Below are 13204 nucleotides of genomic sequence, written 5' to 3' on the forward strand. Positions count from 1 at the left end.
ACTGTTAGCGTCATAGACGCGGTTTCCCTTTTAGCCCCGAACCCGTTTTTTTCGCTTTAAATATTTCTCTAGTGAACAATTATTACCCTAGAACCCCACTTCTCTCTTTTGGATACACAATTATGGGGTCAGTTGTAGGATCTTCGTGTCCTTAAATGCAGGTGTACTATTTTTGGCCCCCATAGCCACGTTTTATTTATAGGGGTAATCTGACCATTTAAGCGATTGGTGGAGTATCACGTCTCCAACTTACGGAGTATAGCAGATGAAACTTCAAAAAATATATGGAGAGTCATTCATTAGAGAAGAGAGATAGAGAGTATCATACACCACATCAAGCAGATTTTTGGAACCCTAAACATGACGCCGGCAAAAAGAGATGCAAACACCTGGGCATATGTAGAGGTCAACATGGAAATTCAAATAGTCCAACCTCAAAGAAAGCCTGCTCCTTGGAATTTTGGAATCTATCAGATCTGACCAACCAAGATCTGTCGGAAATATCATGCGACCAATGCGCATGAACTTTGATTCAATTAAGCCTTCTTCTGACCACCCTTCTTCTCGTCTTCAGACTCAGCCTTAGTCTCTTCAGACTCGGATTCCTCCTTTGGCTGCTCACTGGTCTTCTCATCCTCCTGGTTTTCCTGCTTGGGCTTCTCAGCCTTAGCATTGTGGCCATTCTTCCTCTTCTCCGCAGCTTCAAGTTCACCCTTCACACTAAGAGTCTGATGCTTAGACTTCAACCGCTGCTCCTCAGCATCAACCATCTCCTTCCAGAGATCACCCTGATCCTTAGAATCATGGTGCGCAGGAACCGACTCGGCAGCCTCGGCCCGCTCGTCCGCCTTATCACCCTTCTTCGCGTCAAGCAAACCGCGACCGCGACGCTGATCCGAGATCTCAAACCCAGCAGACGCGCACAGAACACCCAGTGTCAAAAACTGAGCATAGACACGAGCCTGCACGAGCTTCTGCTGGCCTGATAGGAAGGGGTTGCGGTTGACAAGCATGAAAGAACCGACTATGGATGCAACCCAGGTGGCGCCGACGATCTTGTATTTCTCGCGGCGGGCGAATCCGAAGACGCGGTCGGCGATGCTTAGGCCCTTGGACTCTTCCATACGGAGGCGCTGCTCGCGGTTCTCGTACCACATTCGTTCGGCATTGTTTTGCTTTTCGAATTCGCGGGATCCGTGGTCAGCCGCGATGATGCCAACGAAGGTACCCGATGAGGTCACCAGGAAGGCTTTCATGGGGATGGTCAGGTGGCGGATTGTGTGGTAGCGTTTTGAGGCGAGGACGACTCCAGCTGCTCCAGCGGCGAGACCGGCGAAACCGCCCAGTGTGCCATACTTGAGAACGGTGCTGTGGTGAGTTTGTGTTAGTATGGCCTGATGCGGGAAGCTGAGCTATTGGAAAAGGGAATCATACCTGTAGTGAGCTGCCTCTTCCTCTTTAGTGAGAAGCTTCATTGTGATGATGTGTATGAGATATGAAGATATAAAGTGAGATGAGATGAGATGAGGGGAATGGGAAGCAATGGAGTTATATAAAAAAGTTGGAGGTCAAATACCGGAAGCCCGATGACATGACGTGTGCGGGATCTGCTTTTCTTTCCGTCTGGTCCTATCTCGGCCGGGTCTCGCTCGGTATTAGCTCGGTCAAGACCTATTACTTGATTCAGACCTGGAAACTCTGCAAATACGAAAGAGATTTACATGAACTCTGACTGGTCGGAGTATGCGCCTTATATCAAATTACAATGCTTATTCACTTTCTACGGCTAGCATTTGCCGAATGCGATCTTTGTTACATGCCCATGCCAGATATCAAAGTTCCCGATCAATCCCGAACGCCCTAAACACCCTAGAAAAAGAAAAGGAAATAACTGCCTTCAACGAAACAAGCTAAGACAGAACAGGCCGAATATAATTTATCGACGGGACGCCTTGGATGCCGCATTCTGCCGGGCCTGCATCTTGCGGAAACGATCCTCTCCACTGGCACCCAATGGTCGGGCAAACCGACTTTCTTGCACCGCGGTTTGTCGGGGAACAACAGTATAGCTGACTTGGGTACGGTCAACACGGGCACGGTTGGCGAGACGAGGGGGAAGCTTGTCGCGAGCGCGAGCATCGGCGGCAACAATCTCGGCGGTGGTGGATGTGCGCTTGGTGATTTTGCTAAACAATCGTTAGAAGATGCATATACAGATACATGATCAAATACGTACGTAGGGTCATAGTCGGCCTGCTGGAACACACGCTTTGAATAATCATCGCTGCGCTGGAGGATGGGGCGGGTCCACTCGGCCAATAACTTCTCCGCCATCATCTTGATGCTGTTCTCGGTCCGCTTGCTCTTGGTGTAAAACACAACGACCTTGCCAACTCCACTAGCAATCAGGGCATCTTTTTGAATGGGGAGCTTGGTCAGGGCGGTCAGCAGGTCGCGCTGAATGTTGTAAGCGGGCATGGATCCGTCATCCAAGGGCTCAAGGAAGAATCGAACGGCCTCCAAGAGATTGATCTCCGGGTCTACCAAGCTGTTCGCATATTGGTTGCGGTTGAGAAGTTTAAGGACATCGGGAAGAAGCTTGAGCTTGTGCATGGCCGGCTTGCCTTGCTGGCGATTGATAGCGTCCATTTGAGCTGCCTGGGTCATTTGCTTTCGCATTTCCTCGATTTCAGCATCGGCCATAGCCTCAAGATCCTGTGAGAATAGTCAGTAGACGTTTAAGGGGAGATATAGCGCAAGCAGCCACGTACAATACCATCCTGCTTACGGGCCCGTCTCTTGGTAGGCTTCTTCATAGCTTCGTCCATGGCACGGTCAAGAGCTCGGCGGCGACGTGTCTCGGGGTCCAAAGTCTCCTCGTCCGTATCAGGCTCTGCCTCCTTCTTCTTCTTCTGTCGGCGAGCAGATCCTTCATCGCCTCCCGCCTCCTCCTCATCGCGCGCATGACGGCTCTTCTTCTCACGACGACCCTCCTTACGACGTGGACGGGCCTCCTCGCCATCGGCACGCTTGCGCTTGTGCCGACCAATCAGTTTTAGGTTATCCTCATCAATCGCCAGCTGTGGGCGGTCTTCAACATCGACATTCTCCGGATCAAAGTCATCGAACTGCGCCTCGTCGACCTCGGACAAAATAGAATCGTCGTCATCTTCATCGTCGTTATCTTCCTGATCCTCGGCAACAGATTCGGCAGGCTTGTCGCCCTCGTCATCGTCTGCAGCAATCGGGGTCGGGGCCTTTTCAGGTTCCTCGTGATCGGGAGACGCGGCGCGCGAGCCGGCTTGGGGCTCTGGTGAGGCAGACATAGCAAGCGATGTGTTTCTTTCTTCTTAGAATTGGAATGGCCGGGTAATTGAATGGAGGTAGCTCGTCAACGAGGTACGGCGAAAAGGCGCGGCTGGTATTTCGTGGACCCGGACCGATGCCTCTTCGCTGGGCAGGTAGGAACTGCACAGATCAGTCGAGTAGAGCCGAATAGAAGGAGAGCTGCACGGTATGCAGAATGGTAGGATTAAGCGTGAAGAAAAGAGATCAAAGTAATGGAGGGGGAAAGAGGCGAAAGGTCGAGTAGATGAGAGAAGGAGAAGGTGGTCTGTGCTCCCGTGATTTCTTCCTCGCCGAACTTCGTCGATAACAATTCACTTCATTCAATCCATCTCACTCTCCATCTCGTTTTATCCCATCTTTATCCATTCTAATACAAAATGTTCGCCCCAGGTATGATCCATTCAATTCTCTGACTTCCATCAATCTCGTCTTTTCCAGTATTTTCGACGCAGTATGCAGCCAGAATTAACACGACTCTTCGTTCGGCCAGGCCAGGAACAGCTTTCCCAGCAGGACCTCAAGGTAAGACCATCTGAACAATCTGTGATCACCGATTAGTTGCTAAATCGAATACAGGTCGCCGAGGTCGAGGCCTGCCAGACCGTCCGCAACGCCGTCATCGGCGGTGTCCTCCTCTACCTGTGTAAGTGACGTCGTCAATGGGCTGCGCAACTTCACCACAGATACAACATCTCGTCTACTCAGTGGTCTTGATCTAACGTTTATCAAAACCGATAGCTCCCTTCGCCGTTGACTTCGCCAAGAAGTTCCTCTAAACGATTCGCCCTTCACCCTTTCCCTTCGATTGCGACGCGCCTATAACTGATCCAACCGCTATTCATGATCACTTGAGGCTATTCCAGAGGAGCATTCGTTGATGTATTATTATTTGTACATGTCTGGTTATCTTTCTTATGGGTTTTTCTGGAAATAGAGAATGGTAAAGAGGACTTAATGGCAGGATGCCACTTGACAATCAGATCCCGATAGTAGGCATAATAATAAAGCTCATAGCTAGTGGAAAAGCAAGTATGGTAGATGAAATCATATTGTACTATGCATTACGGAACTTTGCTCCACCCAAGATAACGCCGGTGCTCCCATGCCCTTGAACATCTTTACGTTATGAAATAAGGATCGCATAGCAAAAGCTTAGGAATGAGTTCAGTTCCCGTTCGCTTTCTGGGCCTCTTCGAATTCCTTCTTGACCGATGTCAATTCCTTCTGCAAATGCTGGATCTGCGCGTGGTAATCATCGAGGATCTGGAAGATGATTAGTTGGCGAACGTAAAATCAGAGTACAGGAGTGGTGCTTACCTTCTTGGCCGTCTTCATGGTATGCTCATCAATCTCATCTTCAGAGTTCACGACCGCACTACCTCCGGCACGGTCAATTTCGGCCTGCAAGCGCTTGCCTTGCTCATGAATAGCCAGCATGCGGGCCCAGATCTCCTCGCCTCGGCCATTGAGAGATGGATCAAAGACAGAGCGTTCAAGAAGGGCCAGCTTTTTCTTCAATTCCTCTTCAGCCTCATCCATCGCATAGCCTCGGTTGCGCAACACCTGGGTCTTAGCCGCTAAAGCGAGACAACGCTTACTGAGAACCATGTGCTTTCGCCGACAGTCGGCAATTTTGAGGGAAATCTTAAGATCATGGCGCGAGAGAAGGTCGGTCAAGCAGGTGTTGATTTCGTGAAGGCGTGACTGCATCATGCAGAGGAAATCCTTCTGTCGCTGCGCACGCTTACCAAGCTCCCAGAAGCCCTTGACAAGGACTGGGACATAACTTGGATCTGGGCGCTGACGCAGAGCCGCCTCCCACTTAGTCGCATCATCTTCCGGGCCCGGCTGGTAGAATGGCGCAGCCTCCTCTCCAACACTATTGTAGAGGTAGGCGCGGAATGGGGAATCACGATTAGGAGCATCCCACTTGTCCTTCACAATAGACATCTGCATAGGAACGGTCCGGTGAACTAGGCAATAAGGAACCAAATTAATATGACGGACTCAGGACAGAGCAAATATCAGATGAAAACCGAGCTTACCTCCTGTAATAGCACGACCAGGGGACCACAAACTCGACGAAAGCGATTGTTCTTGCTGTTGTCCCTGTGGCTGGACCATAGTAGTTTGTCCAAATTGTGATTGCTGGGGCTGCTGTCCCTGTTGTTGCTGCCCTCCAAGCAGTGATCCACCGAAGAGGTTGCTCTGTTGTTGCTGGGGCTGCTGTTGCTGTGTGCTGGCACCAAGACCACCGCCGAAAAGTCCCCCGCCAGCCGCGGGCTGCTGCGCTTGCGTTGACTGCCCTAAGCCGCCACCAAAAAGACTACCAGCGGGCTTTGGCGCAGTGCCAAACAGGCCTCCAGTTTGTTGGGGCTGTTGCTGTTGCTGTTGCTGTTGCTGCGGTTGCTGTCCTAGCCCACCACCAAACAAGCCGCCCGCCGGCTTCTGAGCAGCACTCGACCCAAATAAGCCCCCTGTCTGCTGTTGTGGCTGGGATGCTGTGGCATTGCCGAAAAGTCCCCCTGTCGAGGCCTGCTGAGGCTGGTTCTGTGGCTGACCGAACAATCCTCCACCAGTAGCTGGGGCAGCGGTGTTTGTATTTTGGCCTAAACCTCCAAAGGCACTGGGCTTATTTGCGGTGTTGCCGAATAGGCTGCCCTGGTTTGGGTTCGAGGCAGCTCCAAACATGATGTGTCGCAAAAAAATTGGCTGAAGGGTATCGTTTAAAAAAGGCGCGATCGGTCAATGATCGAGCAACGTGTCGGTGGAATTGGGACGTGTAGAGATATAGCCAGTCGAAGAAACACCAGTATAGGCGCAATCAATTCCACAACAGCCAGGGACCTGGTTGGTTGAGGATGAGCTGAGGGGTGCTAGAGCTCGGAAGAAAGAAGTGATCGGAGCTGGTTTGTTTAGGATCACGTGAGGACGCTTCAATCCTCTGAAGTGAATTGATGGACCTATTCACTTGACCTGAACTTGGAAAAAGTATATAATATTACAAGAGCTATTCTTTTATCAGAATAGATTGACATGGTTCCATAGATATTAATTCCTTTACAAGTTGTATTTAGCTGCAATGGCTGTCTTGTCATATAGAGACCCTGCAAGCTAGCTTCATGCATTACGACTATTCAATGCACCAAACATCGCCCCCACTTCTGCACTTATTGATACTCTTTTTGCCATTTATTTCTTGGGCTACTTATTTTGGCGTTTGATGTGACCGACATTCCTTCATGCTCTAAAGCCTGAAGCTATCCAGAACCACTTTTAATCTTATCCTAGAAGCATATGGAAAGTGGATATACATATATTTTCCTTAACCAAGTCAACACACTGGATGTACTTTACTTTATCACATCGACAATGCTTATGATCTACGCAAACCAGAGGAAAGAAGAATATTGCATATCTCAACGTCAACCTTGCAAATCATGATGAATCTACATAACCTTTGCAACCCTGGAACATGATGAGATTCATATCCCCGTTCCAGATCAGAAATCATCAAGGCTTCCCCCAGGGATAGTCAAGACTGTTTGGGACTCATATATCCATCAATTTTAGATCAAACTCCATGACTTTCTCTCACTCGATCAAAAACATTTATTTGTTGCTTCAACTTCATCCTTATATAACTCGACGAAATACAATACAACCCAATATGCGATGACCTTCATTATCCCAAGAAATTCCAATGCCAGCTTCTTGAAATTATTATAAAGAAGGAAATAAACAATTGGAGAGACAAAACACAAAGAATTGAATTGGCTTCGTAGTAGAATGCAAGTCATGTAGTATGCAGAGTAGATATGAATGATTAGGTAAGCACAGTACCACCAGCCAATCAGAGTCGAGACAAAGAAACCGACCTTTCATTCCACCGCAACCCGTAGCTCTCGACCAGATCCGTCAATTGCACCTCCCCCAGTCCCTCCACACAACACCGTCACCATGGCCCAAAGAGATGCTCGGTAGGACCCCCTACCTCTTAATTGTCCCTCCAAACCGACCCATCCCGACCCCCCTGCCGCGCCAGAATGATCCCGGACTAACCATCCCTCCAGTTTCAACCAGCATGTCCTGGTGGACACCACCCCCATGCCGGACCACATCCCCAAGGTCGAGGAGATTGGCGCCACATCTGCACCCCTGTTCAGTGCAGCCTACTTCATCGGCGACCGGTGCAAGGCCTTCAACGACGACTACATGAAGTGCAAGGAAGAGGCGAACGGTCGCGGCGAGATTGAGTGCTTGAAGGAGGGACGCAAGGTTACGCGCTGTGCTGCTAGCGTGTATGTTTTTACCCCAGTGTGCTATCTGCGTTGAAGCATACTAGCCCGGAAACATCGCGAGTGGTTTCATTGACCGGTTCAACAGCATCAAGGATATCAACACCCACTGCCTAAAGCAGTTTAAGGAGCACTGGGAGTGTCTCGAGAACAACAACCACTACCTCTTCGAGTGCCGTAAGCCCGAGCAGGCGCTGAACAGCTGTGTTTTCGACAAATTGGTACGCCCTTTCTTTCACGGGACTCTTCGAGTCGGGTGACATGCTTGTCATGCCTGTTCGCATTGGCATTGGCACTGTCACTGGCATTCGGAGTCTCCCCTAAATTTAGAGAATACCCTGCTAACCGATATATTTCAACAGGGCCTCAAGAAGACCATCCCCGGTGCCCCCGAAGGCGAGGTCCCCGTGCACCTGCGCCCGAAACAGAAGTACGCCCAGTTCCCAGGTCGGCAGTACTAAGAAACGAAAGAAAAGAAAAAAAAAGCAAATGGGAATTGCATGCCTTATTCCTATTTTACCCTGTTTAACCTCGATAACACCCGCTCGCCTTCTTCTATTGCCGTCCAGGGCCCGGCTTTCCTGTCCGTTTTAAGTGGATTGATACATAAGTAACCCTTGTGTCTGGTCTATCTGTGTCTGTCTCAGTCTGTTGTATGTTTGTGTAAATATCTATTGGCATCAGGAATGGTTACATGATTTCTGCTTGGTTTGCGTTTAATATCAAGTCCTTATATATCTCTGTATTCAAGCCGAGGTGCTGGGCTGGGGGCTTTGGGATACCCTTTTTGTGAAGACCAGAGACATATTAGGACTGCATTTGGCTAACCTAAGCGTTCGAATGAGGAGAGTTCAATAGATCTACTGCTTCTATTTAAGTCTAACTTCACAAGCCCTTCTAAGAATTGATCCAACCTCTAGAATGATATACCACTCAAGTCAAGAAAGAACCAAGAGGACCAAAGAGAATAAGAGAGTAAGAAAACCCCACCTGGGCAAGAACCTCAATTGAAACCCATATGTACTTGACAAAAGAAAAGACAGCCAAAAGGCCGGAACTCCAGATGAATATGGACAGGAATATGCAACAAGCGTGTCAGAAACACTCTATTAGAGTGTACAGAGTAAAACATAACGTCAAAGGAAAAGCCAAAGAGCCAAACCACCAATCAAGGCAAAACAGGCATATCGCCCGCCTTTCTAAGCAGCTTAATCTGACCCAACTTAGCCTTCAACTCAGACCAGCCCGAGCGCAACCGGTTCTCAACCCGGCGATCACCTCGCAGCCGCATAAAGATCAGTAATGCACCCAGCATAGCCAGATCCCAAAGAACCTGACGCAAAACTGTCCACAAAATCCATCTCAGCCATGATAAAACACCGTTCCGACGACGAGAAGCTAATGTCCGAGCTTCCATTTGCTCACGCACGGCAGCGATTTCAGCCGTCATTTTAGTCAAGGCCTGCTCGACTCTGCGGCGCCAGGGGCTATTTCTCAGGTTATGTGGATCGGAAGCACGCGCATGAGAGTTGCTGCTACTTGCCCCGTCGATAGACTTATTAGGATGATGGCGATTCCGATGTGAAGAACGGTCATCATGTGAGGTATGATCCGTAACAGACCTTGTATCTGCATTTGTGCTTTCATGGTCATCATGTTCCTGGTCTTCGTAAAGACTATCACGAGCTTCCTCGTACTCATCATCGTCGTCGTCATCCAGCTCGTCCTGGTCCTGGTCATCGATAACACCCCCATCTGGTGATCGGTGATAGTATTCATCTTCTTCGGGTTGACTAACGGGACTGAGAACGCGGAGTCTTGAATTTCGGTCATCGGCTCGCATATTCGGACGATCATAGTCCTCCACAGAACCTGCTAATCGATCTCCTATACTCCCGTATGCGCTGCCAGTATGTCGTGATAACGGAGGGACGCCGACGGCGTTTAACGGACCTGACGATGAAGATGAGGATGCATTATATTTGATTTGGTCCCAGACAAATTCGAGTTCGGCGACAAGTTCACGCGCCTCGGGTGTCTGTGATGCGTATTCGTGCATGGTATCGATTAAAGTAGAGATGTAGCGGCGTTTGGCTTCGGTGCGCGTGTTGCCGCGCTGGGCATACCAGGCGTCCCTGTCATAGCGCCAAGGGTTAGCTTTATGTGTCGAGCAAGAAGCTAAAGTATGTGAGGCGACGCTGCGATAAAAGTTCAAAGTTCGTTATGCGGCATTGACGTACCATTTCTCGCACTCCGCATGCACCTCTGGTGTATTCCCGATCGGTCGATCCATCACTCCTTCAACGTCCCCCTCTGCACAAAGATCAGTCCATACTCGTCCGTGACCGTTACGGAATATATCCGAGGACCGTACTCACCCATGCTCTGCTTGTATAATCCATAAAGCTTCAACCGTTCCGCCGCCGGAGGGCGCGCGGTGCCCGTCCGGGGAATCCTCTTAACGGTATTCAGGGCATGGACGAAGACGCGATCTATTCAGTAAGAAACGTCAATATCAAAGCACCCAAGCGCAAAGGACTAGACTATTTCCACAGATCCAAAACGTACCTACAGAATCCGACATCCTGACGCGAAGAAAAGCAGTCCGGTAATCAGCCCTGTCGTCCTGGAAGCGGGGTCGGGCATCGGCAGGCGCGGACGAGCCTCATGGAGAGCGGAATATTGACAAAACCAGGGAGAAGATGCCAAACGCAGGATGGAATGATACAGGGGTGGTTGTGTTGCTGGATCGGATTGCGCCTCTCGTGTTCGTTCCGAGGTTTATCTCCCTGGTATCCGGGAAAGTTGGTTCAATGGGGAAACTCCCGATTCGCGCGATAGGGTTTCTTCTTTCCCCAGTTTTTGAAGTGGGTTGGGGATGTGGGAGATGGGGCCTATCCAGGAAATTAGAAGTGGATAGGCCGTCTCGTGCGTGAAGACCGAGAAAGTGGCGTGTGTTTGATTTGATGGCGCTGGACCGCGGCTCTCGGAGAAAGATCGTCAGGGCAAACTTGTGATCCATCCATTCCCCAGTAAGTGTAATCTACTCTATCTAGACATTTGATAGGAATTTCATAAATATATTCATGCGATAAATTCAACAAAGCTACTGTACAAAGTCACTATGTGCAAGGATAACATAGGCGTTAACTAATGGCTACTCGGAATCTTCTTCAAGTCCGAGATGTCCATCGCGTTTTCCGTATCCACCGCAGCGCCCGAGATAACCCCCACAGCTTGGCTACCCTCTCCCGCAACTGGGGGTCCAGTGAAATGCTTGCGAGCATATGCAAAGTACCACGCGATACTAATACTAGCAAATCCAGCAAATACCACGCTCGCATAGTTCATCGATGCGGCAGTGGTGGGCAGAGTATAGGGCATGCAGAAGAGGACAACGGCCAACACGATCCAAGCAATAGTGACCGCATTAATAGCATAACCAAAGGCGCCCAGAGGGAAGCCCGAGTTGCGTACATCCTTCCGACCCCGAATCATGGAGATCAGAATGGGCAAACCATATGATGTGGACAAACAAATAGTAGCCACGCCTGTGAAGGAGTTGAAAGCAGCCGTGGAACCGAAATAGATCAGTCCCAAGAGGCCAATAACAATAGCCGACAGGATAATAGCCCAGACAGGCACGTCAAGCCTCTTGTTAACGCGGCGCCAAAGCTTGAATCCCGGGATGGCACCATCACGTGCAAAAGCATAGGTGCAACGACTCGCGGCCGTGAGAGATCCAACGCCGGCAAACATCATGATTCCCAAAATCAAGAAGAGCAGTCCGAAGCCACCTGCTGCTGACCCGGTGGCGATCTTGAAAATCGTTCCGATCGGCTGTCCGCTGGCCACACTGCGCAGCATCTGCAAGCCTGCCGAATCACTGGGCATGACGAACAGGACCGGAATCAAGTATAGCAGGCCAGTGATACCCGCCGCAGCGACAGAAAGCACAATAGCCTTTGGCACCTCGCGTTCCGGGTTCTGAACCTCCTCACACATGGAAGCGACCATGCCGTATCCCGTCAGTGTGTAAGCTGCCTGCAGCAAACCGACGAAGAAAGCCCAGCCAGCGGGCCATCCACTTTCGGAGGCGTCATAGTGGGCGAACACGAATTCACCCGAGTTGCGGCCGTCTTCGGCCATAGTCAACAAGACAACGAGAATGATAATCACACTGGCAGCTGTCCAGAAGATACAGACCTTGTTGATCAGGTCGAGCCAACGCGAGCAGAAGACATTGATGAGGACGCAGACTAGCAAGACGGCCCAAAACATCAGGACGGTCTGCCATGGCGTGGCGACGAAATCATCATTCCATAGGTTGATTGCGCTGAGGATCAATTGACCTCCTCCAAATATGATACTCAGAGTAACGGTCCAATTGCCTACTAGAGTGAGCCATCCATCGATGAATGACATCAGAGGGGCCCACCTGGGGGTGGACAGCATAGCGCTCCAATAGTACACACCGCCAGCGGTAGGATACACAGCGCAGATTTCAGCGAGCGAGGCTGCGATAGCGAGGGAAATGAGGGTAACAAATACCCAACCCCAGATAATTGTGACTGACAGGCCATCATAAAGAGTGATGTATAAGGTAGTGCTGAGACCGTAGGGCGCGGCCATAATGGCAAAGGATAGACCCAGAATACTGAGCATGCTGAGATTCCTGGGCAGTTCGCTTTGGTAGCCCATACGCGCCAGCGCCTCATCGGCGGCGTCGACGGAGGAGCGCATGTTGAGTGGAGACGATTTAATTGATGGAGACCGGCATGAGAGGAGAAGCTTGACTTATTTAAGAAGCGATTAGTGTAGATAGCGATGGAGCGATGATATCTTTAACCCCGCATGATAGACATTAAAGGTGGAATCAACGCGGTCCGGGACCGCGGTGGGAAAGAAGGTTTTCTTGTAGAAAAGGGAACGAATCGGAGAGCAAATCAGAGGCGTGGATTCTGAGGCAACGTCTCCGAGACATAGCTTATCAGGGTTCAGCATATGTCCGGGGCCAATTAGTCACTAGCCCGATAAGCTATCTTCGGTTGCAGTCAAACTGTGGACCCATATCCAAGATTGGGCAATCCTAGCCGCCTAAACATTAATCAGAAAAGATAAGTAGTCTACATTACAATCCTTAAGTTTCTGAGATCATTTATCATTTTGCAGTTAGTTACATGAAAGTTGTCACCAAGGTGACGGCTGCCACATCGTGGTTTTCAGAGTGACCTCGGTAAAGGCTCCGAAGATGAGCGCCAGGTACAAATATTAATGATAATGAAAAGAAACACAAAAAGGGGGAAATGAAGCCGAGAACTGGAGAGAGCTTGGGCCATGCCAAGGCTTCAACTTCCATCCACGACAGCGCCCCGGGGGAGTGCGAGGGGGGTATCAAACAGGGGGCACACAAATTCCAGTGGGCTCGCTGGGTCTTTTGAAAGGAATTTTTTTCTTGTTTGGAATATCTAATCGGACATGGGGCGAAGAGATGGTCTTGTGGGCGGAAGTAGGCCCTAAATGGTGGAGGAGCAGTCAAGGGGGTAGAAGAACAAGGA

General features: G+C 50.0%; 6 protein-coding genes across 6 annotated transcripts; 1 reads left to right on the plus strand and 5 right to left on the minus strand.

The window, feature by feature from the left end:
* Positions 1-536: 536 nt before the first annotated feature.
* On the minus strand, positions 537-1475 carry N7503_004067 (HIG1 domain-containing protein; the record flags this gene model as incomplete). The annotated part of the gene is made up of 2 exons (XM_057063614.1): positions 537-1368; positions 1435-1475. 2 exons carry the CDS (start codon positions 1473-1475, stop codon positions 537-539), a joined length of 873 nt encoding a protein of 290 aa, XP_056924529.1.
* A 461-nt stretch (positions 1476-1936) lies between these two features.
* N7503_004068 (transcription factor SPN1) lies at positions 1937-3326 on the minus strand (the record flags this gene model as incomplete). The annotated part of the gene is made up of 3 exons (XM_057063615.1): positions 1937-2186; positions 2237-2715; positions 2772-3326. The coding sequence occupies 3 exons, from the start codon at positions 3324-3326 to the stop codon at positions 1937-1939; spliced, it is 1284 nt and encodes a 427-aa protein (XP_056924530.1).
* Positions 3327-4512: 1186 nt separating this feature from the next.
* On the minus strand, positions 4513-6039 carry N7503_004069 (putative nucleoporin; the record flags this gene model as incomplete). Its single annotated transcript, XM_057063616.1, has 3 exons — positions 4513-4611; positions 4666-5321; positions 5394-6039. 3 exons carry the CDS (start codon positions 6037-6039, stop codon positions 4513-4515), a joined length of 1401 nt encoding a protein of 466 aa, XP_056924531.1.
* A 1269-nt stretch (positions 6040-7308) lies between these two features.
* Positions 7309-8107, plus strand: N7503_004070 (coiled-coil-helix-coiled-coil-helix domain-containing protein; the record flags this gene model as incomplete). The annotated part of the gene is made up of 4 exons (XM_057063617.1): positions 7309-7328; positions 7422-7649; positions 7735-7867; positions 8009-8107. 4 exons carry the CDS (start codon positions 7309-7311, stop codon positions 8105-8107), a joined length of 480 nt encoding a protein of 159 aa, XP_056924532.1.
* Positions 8108-8814: 707 nt separating this feature from the next.
* Positions 8815-10230, minus strand: N7503_004071 (acyl-CoA-binding domain-containing protein; the record flags this gene model as incomplete). The annotated part of the gene is made up of 4 exons (XM_057063618.1): positions 8815-9781; positions 9887-9959; positions 10025-10138; positions 10215-10230. The coding sequence occupies 4 exons, from the start codon at positions 10228-10230 to the stop codon at positions 8815-8817; spliced, it is 1170 nt and encodes a 389-aa protein (XP_056924533.1).
* Positions 10231-10796: 566 nt separating this feature from the next.
* N7503_004072 (putative GABA permease) lies at positions 10797-12389 on the minus strand (the record flags this gene model as incomplete). The annotated part of the gene is made up of 1 exon (XM_057063619.1): positions 10797-12389. One exon carries the CDS (start codon positions 12387-12389, stop codon positions 10797-10799), a length of 1593 nt encoding a protein of 530 aa, XP_056924534.1.
* Between the last annotated feature and the right edge of the window lie 815 nt (positions 12390-13204).

Source organism: Penicillium pulvis (genome assembly GCF_028828015.1).
Source record: "Penicillium pulvis strain IBT 33274 chromosome Unknown contig_1_segment0_segment0, whole genome shotgun sequence".
Taxonomy (NCBI): domain Eukaryota; kingdom Fungi; phylum Ascomycota; class Eurotiomycetes; order Eurotiales; family Aspergillaceae; genus Penicillium; species Penicillium pulvis.